This window comes from Uloborus diversus, chromosome 4, assembly GCF_026930045.1.
Source record: "Uloborus diversus isolate 005 chromosome 4, Udiv.v.3.1, whole genome shotgun sequence".
In the NCBI taxonomy this organism is placed as follows: Eukaryota; Metazoa; Arthropoda; class Arachnida; order Araneae; family Uloboridae; genus Uloborus; species Uloborus diversus.
This window is the reverse complement of record NC_072734.1, coordinates 135820085-135841843: the sequence shown is the minus strand read 5'-3', so window position 1 is coordinate 135841843 and position 21759 is coordinate 135820085. Positions and strand designations below refer to the sequence as shown.

The following is a 21759-nucleotide window of genomic DNA, read 5'->3' as shown; positions in this document are numbered from 1 at the left end:
GAAGCATTACTGAACGTCAAACATTAATGCAAACTACGTAGTTCGTAGTTCTAAGCAGCCATTTACACGATGTTGAATTTGATATTTATCAATTCTTGATAAAACTAAATAATAATTGTGGCCTGACAAGAATAACAATTAATACTAGAAAATTTAATATGACATTACAAATTATTATCAAAAGAAGATGATACTTCTTTGTTTTGCTTGGCTACCGCTTATTGTTTTGCATTTGTAGCAGAGTTATTTCTCTCAAATTCCCGAATCGGTTAATTAAAATTTTTTTTGTTTCGAATGTTTCTAATTTCTGAGTTACGATTTAATTATGTCATGTTATGAAAATTATCAACAAAATTCTCACGGATATATGGTAGTAGTTTTCTTTTCAGTTGATTGACCATTATTTCTTTTTACTTATCAAATTCTGTAATCTTACTACCATTTTATTCCACTCATGACTCATGATAAAAATTAAAAATGGTTTAACTAAAAACGCGAAATCTCGCCAAGGTTACTTTGCTCGCACAATACTAAAACTATAACCCTAAACAAATTTGGCGAAACCTTTCAACTGAGGATAAAAGGAATAAAGTAAATTATTTCTCGGTTAAACATTTCTCATTTTGTTCTACGATAATATATTCAAGAAAATATTTTGCATACCGTCCATTCCAACTGAATGCTGCTGTAAAATATGGTTAGTTAAATTAATTTAAGATTTAAAAAAAAAAAAAAAAAACCATATTCTAGCAAATTACAAAACAATAAAATTTTTTACCTTGTAAAACGTTATCCAAGTTTGTTAATCCTGAGTTTTCTCTTTAACCATTTCTCAATCAACTCACATTTTAGAAGGAAATAAGGAAAGCTAACATTATTCTGAGAAGCTCGAGAATACTACTAAGGGACGAAACAATTTCTGTAGCTGAAAGCTATAGAAATCGAACTAGACACATCGATTGCGTTAATAAATACTCCGAACAAACTGACTGCGTTTACGTCAACAGACACACATGGAACGCAACGTGGCAATGTTTTAGTTTTCCCGGCAGTTTTATAAATCACCGCAAAGTAGCGTATTCGAGCGCTGGAGTTGCGAATAGTTTATTGGAGTTGCGAATTATTTGAAAAGTACGCTTGCTTACAGCCTTGAAGTTAGTTTGTTAAATTTATGAACAACACTAATCCTATAATAACTAATATTTTTCGTTGTTTTTGGCAACATTTAAAAAGTGGAAGTGGTTTAACTTTATGTTATTATTTTTCGTTCCTCTTGGTAAGAATTAAATAACAACTACTTCACTTCCGTCACACAAAAGCTTTCGGATCGGAATTTCAAAGCCCATCAATAAAAAGTTTCACTTCGAAAAGTAAATAAATTATTGAATAAAATTTGATAAAGAGGCATTTGGATCAAGTATATGGAGATGTAAAACTTCAAAAAGCAAATGCTTCATTTTAAGCTCAATTGCAGATAAGAGTATTGTACTTCGCACGGTAGTATACTTATCGAGTAAGATGAAAAACCTTACCTTTATCAGCATCCAATTCATTAATTAGAATGTTTTCCTTAACTGAATAACTGCCAATTTTGTATGTGTGCGGTAACAGGAGAAACGTGCTCTTTTACTGATCACCTTTACTGTTTGTTTTTGCTTTTTTTTTTTTTTTTTGACTGCGCATGATTAAAGATGTAATTGCTTCAGTTCAAACACCAAAGCCTCCATGCTCCGATGAAGATCGCATAAGAGCGAAGATGTAAAGTAATTAATCTGAACTTTCTTATACGAAGAAAAAGTACGAGAGATATTTTGAGTGCCTTGGTTACATTTTTCGTAGAGAGAGAGAGAGAGAGAGTAGTTCGTATATGTTGTTTCAAGTATAAACTTTAATTTCTGCGCATGATTCTTTTTCAATAAAGAGCTTATAAGAATAAGTTCAAAAGTTAACTTGAATATTTATTAAAAAAAAATAAACAAACAGATTAATAAAAATACTTAAATAAATAAAGGTGAATGCGACAAAACTAGTGACTATTTACTTTTCGCTCAATATAAACTTACAAGAAAAAAAGTAAAAGAAAGTCAAAAGGTAGATTCTCAGTAGAGTCACAATCATTTTTTGAGGTTCATTTCATTTGCATCAGCTTGACATTTTCAAGTACACATTTGAACTGTACTCCCATAATGGCTTTTAACGTTCACATATTTTAATGTAAGGAACCATTATGTAAACGAGCTGATGTGTGCATCACGTGACTTCCTTTTACTCCAATTTAATGTCATTTCCTCATTACTGGCAATTTTAATGTGATTCAATAGTTTACTCTCTAAATATCACCAACAATATCACATTTAAAAAAAAATCCGCCAAATTTGTCGCCAAGTTGGCGACTAAAAGACTGGCGATATATCGCCAAGTGTCCGCCAAATTGTAACACCACTTGAGTTTACATCGAAATTAACAATGATTTCCCCTCAAAGAGGGGCAAAAGACTCCCTTAGAAGCACCCAAATGCAACCAAAAGGGAGGGGCACGACTAGATCCCACTAGGAGTTTAAGTACAAAATTTCAACTATCTAGGACTTACCGTTCTTGAGTTATGCGACATACATCCGCACATACGCACGCACACACATACATACGTACATACAGACGTCACTAGAAAAATCGTTAACTCAGGAATCGTCAATACGGATATTTCGCGTGTCTATACGTTCGTTACTTCCACGTCTGGTCGAGTCGTAAAAAAAAACTCGAATATTCATTCGGGGGTGAGTAAAATTTAAATTAAGGTTGATTTTTGAGTGAACATTTTTTCTCCAATACAATACTTCTTTTTTTGTAAAAGGAAGTAAAAGGTATCAACTTTCAAAAAAACTTTTTTGTACTTAGAAAATAATATCTTGTACTTAAAAAATAATGATTTGTACGTGTTGCGGGTGTGCCTGCGCGATCTGGTCCGTACCACGTACAAATAATTATTTTTGAAGTTCAAAATGTATTTTAGAAAGTAGATATTTTATATAATGATAGAATGGTTAACTATCTTCACATACTGTGTGAAACTTTAAAGACAAAGTTCAAGTTTCACGGAATCAAGGGAACCCTTTTTTAAGCATATGCGGGGATTCAATTATACGCAACATCGAACGAGTAGCTATTAATTAACTTCAATTACTTATTCAATTGAAAAAGTATTTTCACATAAATTTGAGAAAATTAGTATTCTTCAGATACAGAAAATGTTAAAATATTTTAAGTTCTATTCTTGTCTTCACTATACTGTAGAATTCTAACAAATTTTAATTAATTTTCTACAATTTCCGATGAAAATAGCTATTTGGGATAGGCAAGGAGGGCAATTGTCTTTCTTCTTAATGAGAGAATCGTTCCATTTTTTTTAACCAATTACAATTAACTCGCTCATTTGAAAGACTATATCTATTTTTAAAAAATGCAGGTGCTCTACGAGAATTACCACATACATCAAAAATGTTTCATTGGATGAGTAATATTCTTTTAAGAAAAAACAACTAAAATTACCTAAAAGTAAGAAAATATGCCAGCACAAATTTAATTAAAAATATTTTATTTTGGTTTAGATACATGAAGCATCACTACAATGTTTTGAATTCCAAACCGCTCGCCGTTCAAAAGAACGGTCGTTCATTTTTTAGGAGATCGTACTGCACCGTTCACTTTAAGAAGTCGGTCTTTTTGATCGTTCTTTTATGAACGACACATCCCTAACCGAAGACATGAAAAATATGAATGGCGATTGACTTAAAAAAAGCAAATGGACTCATTTTAATTTGCGCGTTAATATTTAATTCACTCAAATACAAATCACCATTATCAAGCCCAAAGGCAACATGAGAACATAGGAAGATCAATTAACGAACAATTTCATATTTCACACAATAGAAGTAATTTACGGAAGTGCTTTGAGTTGAGATTAAATCTCATCAAAGATTAATTGCTTTAATCCGTGTATAAGGTGTCTTAATTGTTGATTTGGACAAAAAGAAGCTTTAATTTCTTTATTTCAGTCTGTTTTAAATGCAAGAAAATGAAATAATTTGTTGTTTCAATTATTAAACTTTGTCAAGTTTGCTTCAATCTTTCTCCGATTGAGCGCGACGATAGAGATCCAAACTCTTCGACTGCTATTGATCATGTGTCACACTCAAAAATAATTCGATCTACATTATTCAGTCTGTAAGAGGATTTGCGAAAGAAAAAAAAAGTCTTCAGACTTGTGGCAATATGAAGTTATCTGTTATAGAATCCAATACCGCAGTGGTCTCACTATGGTGGGGGGGGAGGGGGGCGGCTTGCCCAGGGTGTCACCCATCTAGCGGGTGACACCCAAAGTGGAATTGCAAGTTTCTGAAAAATATGAAGCTAAAATGTATTTTTAGGACTACAAATTTGAAAAATTTGCGAGGGGAAACCCCCTCTCTTCCACTCCACATCATGGGGTGAATACTACTCAGGACTAAATTCATGTAGAAAGTACTTAGACTGAAGATTGTATGGATTTCATGCTTACATAGAATATTAAAACTTTCTTCTGTTTGGCGGTTTTTTTTGGGGGGGGGGGGGGTGAATGACACCACAAATCAGACAAAATGGGCTTGTATGGGCAAAAAAGTATATTTTGAATATTCTAGGAGGAAGAAGGTCTTTCAAAAATATTTCTAAGTTTATTGCTTACAAAATAATGTGTGTTTCCAACAATTAAAAAAAACATGCTAATTACATAGCTGCCAACCTCAAGATAAAAAAAATAGGAGCACTTAAGGGAAAAAATAGGAGCAATGAGGGTTAAAATAGGAGCACCAAATCGTGGCCTGTGCTAAACCTTCCTTCTGTATCGTAAGCTTCTATCTAAGCACCATTACAATGCGTTTCTGAATTTTCATGTTAGATTTTCAACAAAACTACAACCAAGTTCAAAATACAATTATTTTACATTAAAAAAGCACCATTACGTAGGTACATATTGAAAAGTAAAAAAAAACATGATTACTGTTTGATTCAATAAAACTGCAACCCTTTAAAATATTATTTTATACATATCCGACATCTATTGAAAATGCATTGCATAAGAACATATTGAAGATTTTAAAAATAATAATAATAAAAAAAAAACACAATTACTTCCTATACTTGGAAGTAAAGCAACTTCATAGTAAAGGTCAAGACTCGGAAATCTTCTAAGTGGCCAGTGGCCACTAGACTCCAAAAACTTAGTGGCCACCACTGTCGCTAAGTTTTGAAACACAAACTGGAGGGGGGATGGGGCAGTTATTACAACTTTCATTTAAAAAATAGATGAATAGGACTTCACACATTCTAAAATAAAGTTATTCAATACTTTTTTTGTACATGGAAAATTCAAGTTAAAATAGGTTTCTGATTTATTAAATAAATAAATAAATAAATAAATAAATAAATAGAGAAGTCAGCAGAAACCTTTATTATAGATGAAATAGTTTCAGCTTATAACAAAGCCTCCGAGGCAAAAAGGATCAAATACAGATAAAATTTCCCTTTCAAAAAAAAAACTAACTTTTTGCCTTTTGTTATTTTCAATAGTTTGTATTGAGACAAACAACCAATTCTGTTTTCGGAAACTTAGGCTATTAATAGTCTTGTCTACTTCCATCTTGCAAATGACCAAACATGGTAACAATGCGAAAAATTTAAGATGATAGATTTTTGAATTTGTTGCATTAAAAGTAATTATAAATAATTAATAATCCTTACAAAACTAAAATTTAGATGAAATAGACAGTTTTTAGCACATTAGCGTCTAAACCAATGAGGATAAAATAATATTCTGAAGAAAAAAATTTTGCATTTTTCAAGAAAAAAATTAAGAATTTTCCGAAAAAAAAAGCCCATTTTGCATTATTTTCAATAGTTTGCATTGCAATAAACATCTAATTCCGATTTTGAAAACTTGGCCACTTTAAGAGTCTTGTGTACTTAAATCTCGCAAATGACCAAATATGGCGACTAAGTCAAAAATTCAGATATAAAATTTTGAATTTGTTGCATGAAAATATCTTTAAAATAAAAAATCCCCATGAAACTACGATTTAATTGAAAATTTTTAGCACACCCGTGTCCAAAGCAATTCGGTTAAGATGAAACTTTAAATAGTATAATTGTCTTCATTTCTCAATAAAATTATTTAAAATAACCAAAAAAAAAAAACATTTTGTAGCATATTTTGCTTATTTTCACTAGTTTGCAGTTAAAAGAAACCCCAATTTTGCTTTGTCTTTGAAAACGAAAGCACTTAGGCATCGCCTACTTCCATCTTATGAATGACCAAACATGGCGGCTACGTTTTGCACGTAGCTGAAATGCTCGATGAAAAAACGATGTTCTCCGATTAATCGACGCTCCACTCAGTGTTGATCCTGATACTAATGCTTCCAGAGCATCAAACTGAATCCTCTTTTGTTGAGTTTGTGAACAATTCCTACCTTCCAGGATAGGGAAATTTCTTTTTTTTCCTTAGAAATCGAAAAGTGTACAAGCAAAGTCAAAAAAACGGAGTTTTTTGGAATAAATCGGATTTTCGGAGTACGCAATAAAAATCGGAGAAACTCCGGGAAAAACGGAGCACTTGGCAGCTATGTAATTATAAATGTGTTTAGTTTTATAGTAATTTTAAGTTACCATTGTTCAATAAAGCTTGGATTCATGCACATATTTAATGCTTAATTTTCTTTTTCCAAAACGGAAAGACTATTTCATGCTTTTTACCACTCTTTCAAAGCCTTTTATGTAAAATCCACTACTTATCCTGGTTTTCAAATTTTTCACGAAAATGTGCAAAACATACTCTCTTCTAAAAATCTGTTACATTTCTTTAGTTCTTCTTCGCTGCAAATTCTCTACAAACATAACAAAAGGAATCAAGTGAATTTAGACAAGCCCTTGTCAAGGGCGTGCACAGAAATGTTGGGGCCCGTCACAAATGACTTTTACTGGTCCCCCTCCATATTATTTACCCCTACGTTCCGACATAAATTTGACCCTCTTTTTAAAAATTTCGGGCCCTCTTCAGGCTCGGACCCGGGCCAACAGGTGCCCCCCCCCCCCCGGGCACACCCTGGCCCTTGTTGCTTTTTAAGAGGTTAAAACTTTAATTCATAAAAACAATAAAATTATGCACACACATCTGCCGTGGGTAGGAAACCCTCTACATGTATAACATTTTCATAGAAAATTGTGCTGCTCTTCCCAGAATCATTTCAATCAAAGATCAAAGAATAATCAAACAGAGAGCAGAAGTGTAAAATAGGGAACGGGGGAAGGGAGGAGGTAGAAAAAAGTAAGTAAACTCATTTCCAGACATACCTGATGCTTATGATTTCCTATTGTGATAACAACTGAATTTTAATTTGGATTTTCAACATATTCACTCTACAAAATTGAGCGATTTTTAGGTAACTGATTAAACAAAAATTGTTTTGAACATATTAATCAACTTAAAAATTGCTTATTTTTCCTTTTTCTTTTTTAACTTTTCTTCCCCGCTCCCTAAAGCCACAGAAAGCTTCCGCCAAAATGACAATTTATGAACTATATGCTTAACTCACATCTTTTTACTTAAGCATTGCACACTATATAATGAAAGAGTTCAATGGTGGCCAAGTTTCTAATTTCGGAAAAACTGGTGCGTGATGGAATTCTTCCTGAAATTAGCGACTGAAAATCTATCAGAATCAGTTATTGGTTTGTAATAACTTTTTTGGTTGCAAGCTTGTGAATTATGAGTCGCCTGGAAGAATTCTACCACTCTTCTCAATTTGTAAAAACATATTCAAAATCACCATGTATTCTATGTCATACCTAAAAATCAACAAATCTGCAAAGGTTCTATCCAACTACGTTTGCTAAATTTCTTTTTTTTCTTCTTTGTTTCTATTATTTGCTGACAATGAATGAAATTGCGCCGATAATTTATTAAAACTAAAAATACAGACCTATGTGCTCCTCGATGAACTTGGTGCACAGTTTTCTACTCAGAGGTACCCAGGGAGGCTCATTGCTAGGGGAGTTTTCAACAGAGGGCATCTCTACAGTTTTCTTTTTCTTTTCTTCATTAAAGTATTGCAGCGGCTCTTTCCTCCGAATGCCATTGGTCTCAGGAGTAGTAATTCCACACTCTTCCACTCCATTCAATTCCTGGTGATCACAGGAATTGGTAGAATGGGATTCTGCGAGAGGAATTAAAAATGAGGTAAGAACAATCTTTAATGTAGATTGGATTACTGATGAATAGTCAAATTTAGCAGCATTTCACCAACATAAGAGAGGGGAAGATACAACTGCTTGAGTATCAATAAAAAGTACACTACTCGACATTGAAAATGCAATACCAAGAAGAAGTGGTCAGAAAGTGATGAAATTTGGAAAAAAGACAGAGGCAGCAAGGAATAATAAATGATCTTAATTTCAAAATGATAGGCAGAATAAAGAGCGAGAACGGCGTCGGCTCAGTAGGATGTAGGACCACCGCGGACAGCGATACACGAAGAAACACGTCTACGCATAGAGTCAACAAGGGTGCGGATGGTGTCCAGAGGGATGGCTCTCCATTCCCTTTCAACCTTTTGCCACAGTTCGTCTTCTGAACGAGGCAGGGATAGAATCTGCAAACGGCGTCCAATCATATTCCACACATGTTTGATTGGTGACAGGTCAGGAGAGTATGGTGGCTAGGGAAGCATCTGTGTGCCTTGGACAGCATGTTGGCAGATGCGAGCACTGTGTGGTCGGGCGTTATCCTGCTGAAATATTGCATTAGGTAGCCCTTGAAGGTAAGGGATTGCCACCGGCTGCAGCACATTATCCAAGTATCGTTGGGCCGTCAAAGTGCCCTGAATACGAACTAGAGGTGATATGGAATTGTACGCAATTGCACCCCAAACCATTATGCCACGTTCTCGTGCGGTGGGACGTTCCATAGTTACTGCCGGATTAGATCTGTCTCCACGTCGACGCCACACACGTATGCGACGACTATCACAGGATAAACAGAAGCGGGATTCATCTGAGAACACGACATTTCGCCATTCTGACATCCACGTCGCTCTTGTCTGGCACCATACTAAACGTTGCTGTCTATGCTGTGGGGTCAATGGCAGTTTTCTTAGCGAACGCCGTGATTGCAGACCACGTGCAACCAAACGACGGGAAATGGTTCTGGTTGACACGGGAAAATTCATGGTATCTTGCACCTGCTGCAGAATCGAGGAACAAGATACTTGTGGGTCTGCTACAGCTTGTCGGTGGATGCGTCGATCCACGCGTTTTGACGTCACCCTGGCTGCCCGATGCACCGTGCTCGCATCCATGTGGGTATCAGCTACGACTTGACGTACAGACCAACCTCCCCTTCTCAGTCCGATCACCATACCCCTCGTAAAATCGTCTATCTGCTGTAAGTGCCTTCGTTGACGGCGGCCTGGCATTCTCTCGTGTTACACGTATCCTCCAAGACAAAAACAAAATTTCTTCCATATTTCTCCAGTCAGAAATAACTACACGAATATTGCCCATTCTGCAAGTTCCTTCCCTTATATCTTACTTCACGTGCGTCAGAGAGCTGCACATTTCACATCATTTACATAACTCAGTGATGTAAGTCTACTCTAATCTTTGCATAAATTTCTGAACACTCCTTCTTGGTGTTGCATTTTCAATGTCGAGCAGTGTATCAACTCAGCCACGAATAAGACGCCAAGTACGGCATAAACGTAGCTAAATAATTTTATAAGCAATGAAAGGAAGTGGTATTTCGAACATTTACTCCTAAAAATAATTAATTAACTGAAAAGATTACTGCAAGCGTTTATAATTTTACTTTTTACTCATAAAGTATTTGAACACAACTTGAATGAATAATATTTCATACGGTTTAGGGGGCAATTGACCCCCGAACCGAAGCAAAGAAAACGTTTTGTACAGATAAATTTTCCCAATATTGGCAGTTTTAATGTGATTCAATGGTTAACTCTCTAAATATGGCTAAATTGAAACCAGATTAAAAATTTAAAAAAAAAAAAAAATTAATTTGAATTTTGACATCTTGAATTCAAATTATGTTTTTCGCAATCACAAGTGTGTGTATGTAGGCGTGTGTGTTTGTGTGTGGGGGTATGTGTGTGTGAGGGGGGTTATGTGTATGTGTGTGTAGGCATATGTGTTTGTGTCAGTGTGCAGGCATGAATGTGTGGGAAGTTGTGTGTATGTGTGTATGTGTGTCTGCGTGCGTGTGTGTGTGTGTGTAGCTGCTTATGTATACGCGTGTGTGTAGGACATGGATGCAACCTGGAGACGACTTTCGCTATAGGAGCAGCAACGTGAGGAGCCGGTCTACGGTGACAGGGTGCGGAGGGTGGCGGTGGGAAAATAAAAAGATAGGACATCAAAACAGTCAAATGAGAACAATAAGCAATCGTGATTGCTCAAAAAAACCGCCAAAATCGTCAAGTTGGTGACAGAACTTGACGACAAAAAGCTTGGCGATATATCGCCAAGTGTTTGCCAAATTATAACATCACTTGAGTTTGCATTGAAATTGACAATGATTTCCCCCCAAAAAAGGTGTAAAACACCCCTTTTGGAGCATCTGAGTGCAACCAACAGGGGAGGTGCACAACTGGACCCCACTAGGAGTCTACGTACCAAATTTCAACTTTCTAGGTTATACCGTTTTTGAGTTATGCGAGATGCATACGCACATCCATACGCAAACATACGTACATACGCAAACATACGTACATACGCACATACATACGTACATACAGACGTCGCGAGAAAAGTCGTTGTAATTAATTCGGGGATCGTCAAAATGGATATTTCGAGTGTCTATACGTTCTTAGGCAATATATCCACGTGTGGTCGGGTTGAAAAAAAAATTCATGGGGGCTAGCAAAATGGAAATTAAGGTCGATTTTTAGGTGAAATTTTTTTCGCGAATACAATACTTCCTTTATTTCGTAAAAGGAAGTAAAAATGGCTAATCGGAGCCGCAACATGAGTGTCAATAAATGTTTTTGAAGCCTGACACAAATGTTTGTACCACTAAACTGACATGGTGCTGTGGTTTAATATCAAGTATGACTATGTTTCGTATACCATTGCACCCCATAACGTCACCAGATCTGGGTGCGGTGTGTCACTGAAAACCCAATGCAGTCTTTGAGCACTGCTTTTCAACTGCCCTAAGAGGGCTCCTCTACTTGGAGTAGTGCCAACTTTGACCGGATTAGACTGCAAACGAATAAATCTAAATCGTATTTAGCGATAAATCAGATCATATCTGGGCAATAATGACAATTGTGTACGCATGTGGAGACTCCATTGTGGATATCCTAATAGTGAATTTGCTTTTCAACGCAGCACTGCTCTAACAACCGGAGTGACGTTATGGGGTGCTATCGTATACGAAACATGATCCTCCCTAATATTCATCCACAGCACCACGACAGCCAAACGGTACGTTTTTTGTCATGTTTCAGTGACATGTATTGGCACTCGTAGCGGGATCCCGGAAGTCATTTTTAATAGGAAAATGCTCAGTCACTCAGAGCAAGGGTATCAGGGTACTTCCTCATTATCACCTTCTCTGGCCTGAGCGATCTCCTGATTTGTTACAAATCGAGCATATCTGGGATCACTTGGGACAGTAAGTTGGACAGCCTATGAGTTTGATCGAATAAGAGGCGCATTTACAGCAACTGTTTTTCGAGATGACGTAGGAAATCGTATGAGGCAGTTATGCCTCAATGCTTGCCTGTATAGCGTCGGACATTCACGCTAGAGGTGATTCAACGGGTTACTAAAACCGCCATTGATTTGTGATTTCTCCAGCAGTAAAGAATCATTTTGCTTTCCTTTTGTAATCACTTTCCTATCAATGTTACTCTCACGCATGGACGCGTCTAAAATTTTATTTCATTAAAAAAACTCCTTTTTGGTGTTGCATTTTCACTTTTGAGGAGTGTATTTAGAACTGAAAATATCACTCAACATTATTTTGCCATCAACTTGCGCTTCATAAAAGTTATGATCGAATCGTAATGAGTTTTTAAAACTTGTTAAAGAAAAGGAAAATGGCGTCGCGAAGAAGTGTCCTGAAACTACGAGAGACGGTTCCCCAATTAAGGAAACCTTGAAAGATAATGTTTGCATTATGATGTTTCTTTTTATGGGTCATCAAGGTCTTTCAATAGTTTCCACGAGCAGAATCAAAAGCAAGAGCAGTCAGCAGTTGATCAAACAGATGACAACGGCGTGGCGATTAAAAGAATCATAAATGCATTTTTCATGTTGGTTGCGTTTTGTAATTTTTCGCGATTATTCTATGCGATTTCGCTTAAGGTTGTATTTCATTGTCTATTCGTTGTTGTACGGGAGATAGTAGACTTAAGTAAAATTTTCTGTAGGCAGTGTGAAATTTTCTGAAACTATGAGGAAACTTGAACCCCTACCCTCTAAAAAAATAAAATAAAAAAAACACCAAGAGCGGTTTATTTAGACACCGATAAACCTGATGTTCAATCAGCCAGATCGATCAAGAACAGGCAGCATAGCATACAATGAACGAATGATAACCCTACAGTAAACTCTCGATTATCCGCGGAATAGGGTGACACGGCAACGGCAGATAACCGAATGCGCGGAAATTCCGAAAAGTAAGTAAAAAACGATATTCGTGTATTGAATGGCTGTAAAAAGGTCGATTACTCTCGCAAAAATTTAAACTGTAATTAAAGTCATAACAATGCATAAAAATGTATGTAAAAGCTTAAAAAGGATTGCTCATCATTTCAAATAAATTATACCCATACGCGAGCAAATGCTGCAAACTGATGAAAAGAAACAGATCAAGCTAAGTTATACAAGAAATGCATAGGGTAGGGGAGAGCAATTTTTTTTTGAAAAAGACTGGTTCGGTCACTCAATTACTCGCGTAAGTCGTGTAGATCTAGAAATCAGTAAGTATTGTTCATTTAAAGTAGAAAGTAGCATAGATTTTAAAATCATGTTTAAGGTAATCAGATTTTGATAACCAAAACCATGGAAGGTTTGATATCATTGGAAGGGAAGGAGAAGAAAAAAATAGAAATGTCAAGAAATATATTTTGGCACTTGTTTCGTCAAAATGTGTGCATTTGTCTACTTTAATTTAATTATCGTCGACAAAAAAAAAAAAAAAAAAAAAAAAAATAATAATAATAATAATAATAATAATATTTTTTTGTTTTTTTGAAAGTGTGGAAGGTTTTGGATAATCAGGACTTTATTGTATCCACCCACCTCACTTTTGTGGTCAAACACGAACTTGCCTACATTTTTCCTGATTCTTTATTTTGAATTTTGGAGAATCTTAAGAAATGGAATTTACGAAGAATTCTAATTAACGCAATGTTTTCAATGTATGGGTTGCAACCCACAGCTGGTTTGCGCATCGATTTTTTGGTGGGTCGCGACACTCTTGTAATTTAATTAGTTTTATCCCTAGACAGTATTTTTCAATCTCACGATTAACTTTAAACTTTAAAATTGCTTTTGAAACCGCTAAATTTTCTTGACTTCAAAGGGATTCTACAGACGGGGTACATTTACGTAAACAATTTGAAACATATATGTAACCAGGAGCGCACAGTTAAATTTGTTTCATGGGGGGGGGGGGGAGGCCAAATATTATGAGAAATTTTCAAATTTAAGTTTAAGAATATTAAAATTATTATTCACAATTAGTATTTTTACATTTCTTTCGGGAGGGGCCTGAACCACTTTGACTCCCCCTTAAACACGGCCTTATCCATAACTATGAAGGCTGTTAAATTTTAGAAATAAAATCTACTTGATTTTTCAAAGTACATTTTGACGAGTAAAACTTTCTTTAGTACGAACGTGTGCTGTTCATCGGAATGGGGTTCCTAATGAAACTTTGAAATAAATGAGGAAAAAAAAATATAATGAAAAGATAAAATGCTTTTTTAGAAGATGCATTTTCCTAGCAAGTCACTGTGTGTAAATAATCCTGTCCTGTAGCCTTGTTACGTTAGCATAGCGCATTAGGGTAAGTGTAACTATTTTTAAAAGTTAGGGGGCCCCTGATTCAGGAATGTCTGAAGTCTCTAAATTTAAGTCGAATAGTGTTATTTCAAAAATAAGATTTCATAAAATATATTCTGGCTTACCTATGTGGCCTTCAACGAACTTGGCACAAAGTTTTCGGCTGAGACTAATCCACTCCGGTTCTTGCTTCGTAATTCCGTTCTTTTTTCCATTTGGGCATTTGGAGCCATTTTGCTGCGCCGTCTGAAATGACTTTTCATCTCGAAAAGTACCTGAAAGGTAAGAAAACACACTTAATGCATAAATATGAGGCTTTAATTTGTTCTCATTATGATTTAGCGTCATTTATAAGAAAACAAAAAGAATTACTTGTATGACTCGTTTTTCATTTTGGCACCCTGTCGAAATGGATACGAATTGTTTGATCCTAAATCTGCAAACATGTTCTTAGTGTATACTTCAAATCAATGCAAAACGCTTTCATTTGACAGAAATAACATTTATATACTGATACCGCACGAAAAAGAATGCCACCTTGCGGTTATTTAAGGAACTAACGAAAGAGATAAAACATTTCAATTCGGCGCGTGCAAGGCAGGTCACATTGGACTTGACATATCCTACGTGGACTTGACATATCCTACGTAAATGGGTCGATCTTGGTTTATTTCTTTCAGTCGCCATAAGTAAAAAATAAACAAATAAATAAAATAAAATTAGAGAAATTAACATTACGGAAAAGAAAAGGAAACAAAATGTGTGCTTCAACCACCGATTTTACACCAGTAACTTTTCGACGTATATACGTATTTATCCCTGGTTTTCTCTTCCCCTTTCCACTTTTTTACAGTTCGTGAAACGTTTTTTTTTTTCTTAACCAGGAAGCTGTTCTGTATATCTTAAGAGAAAAATGATGTGACATAGCGGATAAACTTTGTACATAACGCGGATAATCCTCATACAAACTATCTCATTCATTCGGTTTAGTGTCATTCTGTTTTGACATTTGCTATTCTTTACGATTACGATATTTTACACGCAATGCTTGAGCATAGAACAGAAGAACCGTTTCTTTTGTCATGCCAGAGAATATCGATGTAAGAAACGTAAAAAAAAAATTCGTTCCATTTCCGTATACAAATGAATATGTAACTATGAAATCTCGTATTTTATATATATATATATATATATATATATATATATATATATATATATATATATATATATATATATATATATATATATATATATATATATATATATATATATATATATATATATATATATATATATAAAATGGAATGAATCCAGTTTTGGACCGCGTTGTTGGATTTTTTCCGCATAAATTTAGCTTTTCATTTATCCATTAAGATATTATTTCATTCAGTCTCTCGAATTTTGTATTCAATCATGTACCTATATTAAACTATACTTATTATATTATTACTATATTAAACTATAAAATGCATCAACAAAAAAGTTTAATACTTTTTACCCACGTCATTTGCAGAGAGTATTAAGATGCATTAAAGAAAATGTTTGAAAATGTATTTTACATTAATTGATCCACAAGCTGATTAGTTGTAGTTCGTTTTCTACAGCAACAAAATGCATTTTGAATGCTTTTTCTTTGATGCCCTTATGATCAATGCATGTTAATTGTTAAGATGTTGCCGTTCTTTCTTTTTTTTTTAAGTGTACTTAAAAGTAGTTTCCAGAAATTATTACAAACTACTATTTTTTGTATCGAACTACTCACTGCATTACTTTAAAAAAAAGTAGTGCTCTACACAACAAACTACAAAAAATGTAGCTGCTACAGTAGCATCGCTACTTGTACCACGCTACTTCCAACCACTGGTCTATATACATAATTATGAGAGAGTGAGAAGCAAAGGAGAATGTAAGTGGACTATTTAAAGTTTCGAGTAAAATGCGTTTAAAGTTTAGATCCTAGGTTGGCTTTCATTGATTCCACACTCCCTAAATCATGCTGTATAGTAGCACCTACCAGGTTTCCATAGGCGGCTGGTGCAACAAAAAAGGGTTAAAAGAAGTGTGGAGGGCAGGGGCGTGGCCTCTGAAGGTTTTTTTTTTTTGTGTATAAAATTGAGCTATATTACCGGCTTTTAACATTACTGATATACTAACTTCTAAAAATGTGGAATATTGCATCAAAAATCGGGATAAATGGCCATCGTAGACTTTTCTCTGCCATTTTAAAGTCCTATTCTTATGAAATAAGATGAGAAAAGCTCATTCATTTAGAATTTTTAGCTTTTACTTTCGTAAAATAAATCAACCCCACCCTATAGAAAATTCTTTTTCAATCAAGCATTAATTTTTAACTTTGAAAAGCGAGAGGGTAAGGCTCCTTTTCTTTTGGAAGTGAGGGGGCAGTTCCCCCCCCCCTGCCCCTCTGTAAGAATCACCTATGCAATAGCACTAACTCTTGCCCTTAAACAGAGGAGAGGTTATCTTACCATATGTACTGCTTACCTTCAAATTTTTAATTTATTTATATATATATATATATATATATATATATATATATATATATATATATATATATATATATATATATATATATATATATATATATATATATATAAATATAAATATATATATATATATATATATATATAAATATAAATATATATATATATATATATAAAAGCACACTCATGGAACAGATCACTTTCACACCGATGTTAAGCCATTCAGATAATTTAGCAGATATTGTGCTCCATCCTATTGGAATCCAGCTCGAGAGGTACCGGGATATATACCCGGCGCTTCCACCAAATCTGTCACGATGATTTAAATAATTACAGAGTACGTTTAACTAAACTAGATACTTTATTAGCTTGCCGCAACTCGCAGCATGGTAGAACTAGAGAGCTGCTTACAACTCGTGAGGCTCACGCTTTTATATGGACATAGAACATTCTAGAACGTTCCATTAGAAAGTGAGAAAAACTTCCAGAACATTTTGAACACAGTGTAAATAAAATCAATTTAAAAGTCCAAACTCTGAATTGTCACAGCGGGGACCATATCCTGGTTCCTACATGTTCGAATCCCCGCACGCTGTCAACTGAGCCACTGTGATTACCCTCTGCGCGGCAATATATATATATATATATATATATATATATATATATATATATATATATATATATATATATATATATATATATATATATATATATATATATATATATATATATATATATATATATATATATATATATATATATATATATATATATATATATATTAGGGTGGTCCTTATTTATATGGGAAATTTTTTTTTTTGGAATTCAATAAGTGACGCCCCCCTAGTTTTGTGACTCTATAATAAAAAGTAATCGGTGCAAAATTTGAACTCGATCGGTCAATAATAACACGTGCCCCTAGGACGTTGAACTTTAACACTTTTGATAATTTTCTCACAAATCTTCCAGTTTTTACTTCAGATCCCGTACATCGTTTCTCCTATGTTTTCAAAACATTTTTACAGCGAGGTAGCACTAAAATTAATCTTTTTAATTACTTCATATCGTCTAAAGATTTTACTTTGAATAAGAATGAAATATTGCATTAGAAACTTTACCTTAATCGTACACTTTTCTCAATGTATCTCAATCGTGCGCATTTTTTTTTTTTTTTTTTTCCGATAGTCTGGGAGTGTCTGTAAAATACTAAATTTCTTTTGTGGTTCATATTTGGTAACTTGATTGTGAAATTCTTCGATTAATTGTGCTCCTCTTTCAGTTGTATCATTCACAACTTTCAGCATTTTAACGATATCTCTTCAATTTAAATAGCTTCCTTCATTTTGCCATGAATCAGGATCAAATAGGAAAGCATCTTTTGGTGTTTGTAACTTATCAAACAGTTTTATTGACTTGTAATTGATTCTATAAAGAGAAAGATCTTTACTAAGAAAGTATTCCAAATCATCTACTGTTGAAATTTTTTATAAAGTCATCAGACACGTCTTCCTATTCAGCAAGCATTTTTTTGAAGTAGTCTTTTCCTATCTTCAAAGTTAATTCCTTTATCCAATACGGACAAAGCTACTAGTTCATCCCCTAAGTACCACAAGTGATTTATGAACTTCTCAATCACTGCTTCTGCTGCATGTTTGTCATCATTTTGTACGCTGCAGGTTTTTTAGACACTAGACTTTATATTAATTTAAAAGGCCTAGAATGGGTTGCTGCGAAAAACTATATCTTCATACAACATTTAACTGTAAAACAGCATTTACGGGCAATTTCTTCATGTAAGGTCAATTTAAATTGTCTCCTAAATATATAAATATTCAAACAATAAATTCCTTTTGCCACCCATCTGGTTCACAGATAAGCTCCAGGTTGCCAAAAACATATCCCTGTAGGAGGGGGGACTTCACCAAGAAATATTATTACACGTTATGAGAATTCTCTGTAGTATTTCTTAATTCCACTTTCTATGAAAAATAATATGTCATCAAATTCTTCTTTTAGAATTTAAGTGGTATGTGTAATTTTTGAATTTTGAAGCGCTTAAATAATGGAATATCGAGTCTAGAACTAAGAAAGGCAAGAACTTCTTTAAAGACACTCTGCACTACGATTTCAAGTGCATGATGATAGCAATACAAATGCAATATTTCACCGTTCAGCTTTTGCTCTAAAAAATTAAATGCACAATTTATACGGCTGGTATTGTAAGCCGCTGTATAAAACACTACAGCTTGAACAGTTAGCAATAAAGAGCAATCATCTAAGATATCAAATACAACTGAAGAAATATCTCAGAAATTCTGAGTAGCTGTTCAACATTGGAAACTGAAGCTATCATGGTAAGCCTATCGGCGTTTTTTTCCAGTTTGGATGTAGCTTTGTATCCCAGGAAATAACTAAAAAATCTAAATTTAAATTCATGAAATCTGATTTTACCTCTCGAAGATTTTCTCTTGCTCTCTTATGGGATGTACGATTGATCATAAGGTTATTTGGATTTAAATTTACTGCATCTACATAGGCTGTTAATAAATGAGCAGCATCTTTGTCCCTAATATGGCATTTGTCTAACATTGATGAAATGCGAGCAGATGTCAATAGTTGTCAAGTTTTTGCGTTGTGGTAGACCAGATGTAGAAAAAAGGTTCAACAGGTTAGGATCGATACCCATTTCGGTTTCTAAATCTTGTGAATTGCAAGAGGAATTTGATAATACTAAAGGACTATATACTGAAATGGAAGACAGCTTAAAGTATAGATTTTTACATTATTCCGATCTGGAATTTTTTTAAATTTATATGATTACTATTTTAATAGATATGGAAAATAGAGTTTATTTTTATGGTAGGGTAATCGAGGAATTTTCAAAATTTAAATTATAAGAATGCATAAACATTTAAGTATATAACTAAAGAACAGCGAATTAAAGTACAATTGTCATTACTTATATTTATAGCATGGTAACCTCGTGACCCTTTTGCCACAACTATTACATACACAGAAAATTTTCTAAATCAACACCCCCAAAGCCTGGGGGAGGCAATTTGTTGTTGTCAAAAATCATTCATTAATGGCCTTTAGAATCCCTTGTGTCCATCTTGGTGGAAAGAAATGTTCCCCTGCCGCTTGGTTTGAAACGAGCGCGAATAGCGGTATGCCTGTCCCAAGGCCATTGGTGTACATTTACTCTATGTAATATGTAAAATTTTACAGAATGAAAGTGAGAGAGTGGTTGGTCGGGAAGTAGCAACATCTATTGAGGTTCAAAATTACTTTAAATATGAAACCTAGGAATATTTTTACATAAAAATGAGAAAAACCGCAATTTTTTCTTCAAAACTCAAAAAAGGGGGCCCTAGGGGCACGTGTTAATATTCATGGATTGACTTAAAATTTTGCATGGATCATTTATTTGTATAATGGAACAAATTAAGGGGGCGTCGTGTAAAATATCTACAACTTCAAAAATAAGGACCACCCTAATATATATATATATATATATATATATATATATATATATAGATAGATAGATAGATAGATAGATAGATAGATAGATAGATAGATATAGATAAATAGAAAGTGGATGATATATCATATCATTCCACTAATACCTGAAATACCATACAATAAAATGACAAAACGAGCCCCCACATTCTTAACCGATGCATAAACGGAGGCAAACGTGACAAAAGGTACCTTAATCGTTCTCTGTTTCGATTATATGTATCATAAATTCCGAGGGAGGACTCGAAAACAAACAGGAGCAGTTCCATAGAGCCGGAGGAAGGTCGGTCTTCGCGAGTATAACAGGTGTGGGAGTTGTGGAAACAGGTGCGCAGAATGGAGTAATGTCACGACTAAATCTTCATGTGATATTTATTGTGCTCCTTAAAGCAAGGACGATGTCTGCAGCCATGTATCATGACGCAATGAGCCGTAAAAGTCTACTATATTTAAGTTTTACGAAATAAAACGGGAGCAGGTCTCAAAAAAATAATTATGAAAAAAAATTTAAACTCGAGTATGGGTTATTAATTTTTCTGCAATTTTTACTTGATTAAAAATTAATTTTAGGTTTTTGAACATCTAAAATATTAAAGTTAAAGAAAAAAGTTTACACACATAACATTTTGATTTTAGAATGATATGAAACAATTGGTGAATAAGATAAATTGAATTTGAAAAAATTCCAGTTCTGAAAGTGGGAAGTACTTTGATAAAACTTAAAAAATGTAGATACACATTTTTTCCGCGGCTTAAAAATATTGTAGGGAAAAAATGTAAAATTGAGAAGAAATGAAAGTTACGAAGAATAGCAAAAAAGATAGTGAAATTTCGTTACAACGAATACCAATAGAACGAAATATTCGTTTCAACGAATAAATGTCCGATCTAATTTCCACTATGTTGCTTGAATTCGATTACAGTGGAGGCCGTTTATTTGAATCAGTGATTTTTTGAATCAACCGCTTCAATGAATCAAAGTTTCAAAAACAGAACAAAATCCAGTTTTATTGAATTACCCGCATTATTGAATCAGTCGCTTTTTGGAATCAAAACTGTTTAGAACAAACGTGATTCAAATAGAAGGCGCCCACTGTACAACGAAAAATATTGGCAGCCCCTTCAAGCTCGTTGCAGCAAGATTTCATTATTCAAAGCATTTCTTTTATTTTTATCTCTCATTTAACATTTTGTGGAACAATGACAGACAGTTTAATTTTAGAAAATTACCAATAAAATCAAAATTACATTTAACACACACACAAAAAAAAAAAAACCCTTTAGGTTGAATCCGTCTCAACTCAACAAGGGCGTAACATGATGGTCTCCGATTTTTTTGAGTTTTACATTGTTAAAATTCACAAAAAATTACGTAACACTTTTTTTCGTTACCCAAAAAAATTCCTGGGCCGAGATACAGGACCGCCAAAGATGGCGGTCCTGTCATGATTTCTCACTTAGGATTTTCGTCAAAATCTTTCAAGTACATTATCTCAGGAACGGTAGAACATATTTTGTTGCGGTTTGTTTTAGGGGCATTCCACGGTATTTTTGACATTTATGTAGAGTCCGTAACGTGACCTTTTTTGCCATAACTTTTTAATTTACTGTTTGATTA

At 34.2% G+C, this 21759-nt stretch overlaps 1 protein-coding gene across 2 annotated transcripts in view; it reads right to left on the bottom strand.

Annotated features, from left to right (window-relative positions):
• The window catches only part of LOC129220240 (uncharacterized), a 108569-nt gene that overhangs the window by 26511 nt on the left and 60299 nt on the right, over positions 1-21759 (bottom strand). For both annotated transcript variants that reach the window (XM_054854607.1, XM_054854608.1), the window contains 2 exons: positions 14247-14396; positions 8013-8246 (listed from right to left, as the gene is read on the bottom strand). In XM_054854607.1, coding sequence (XP_054710582.1) covers positions 8013-8246; positions 14247-14396 — 384 coding nt within the window. The remainder of the gene's footprint in view (positions 1-8012; positions 8247-14246; positions 14397-21759) is intronic.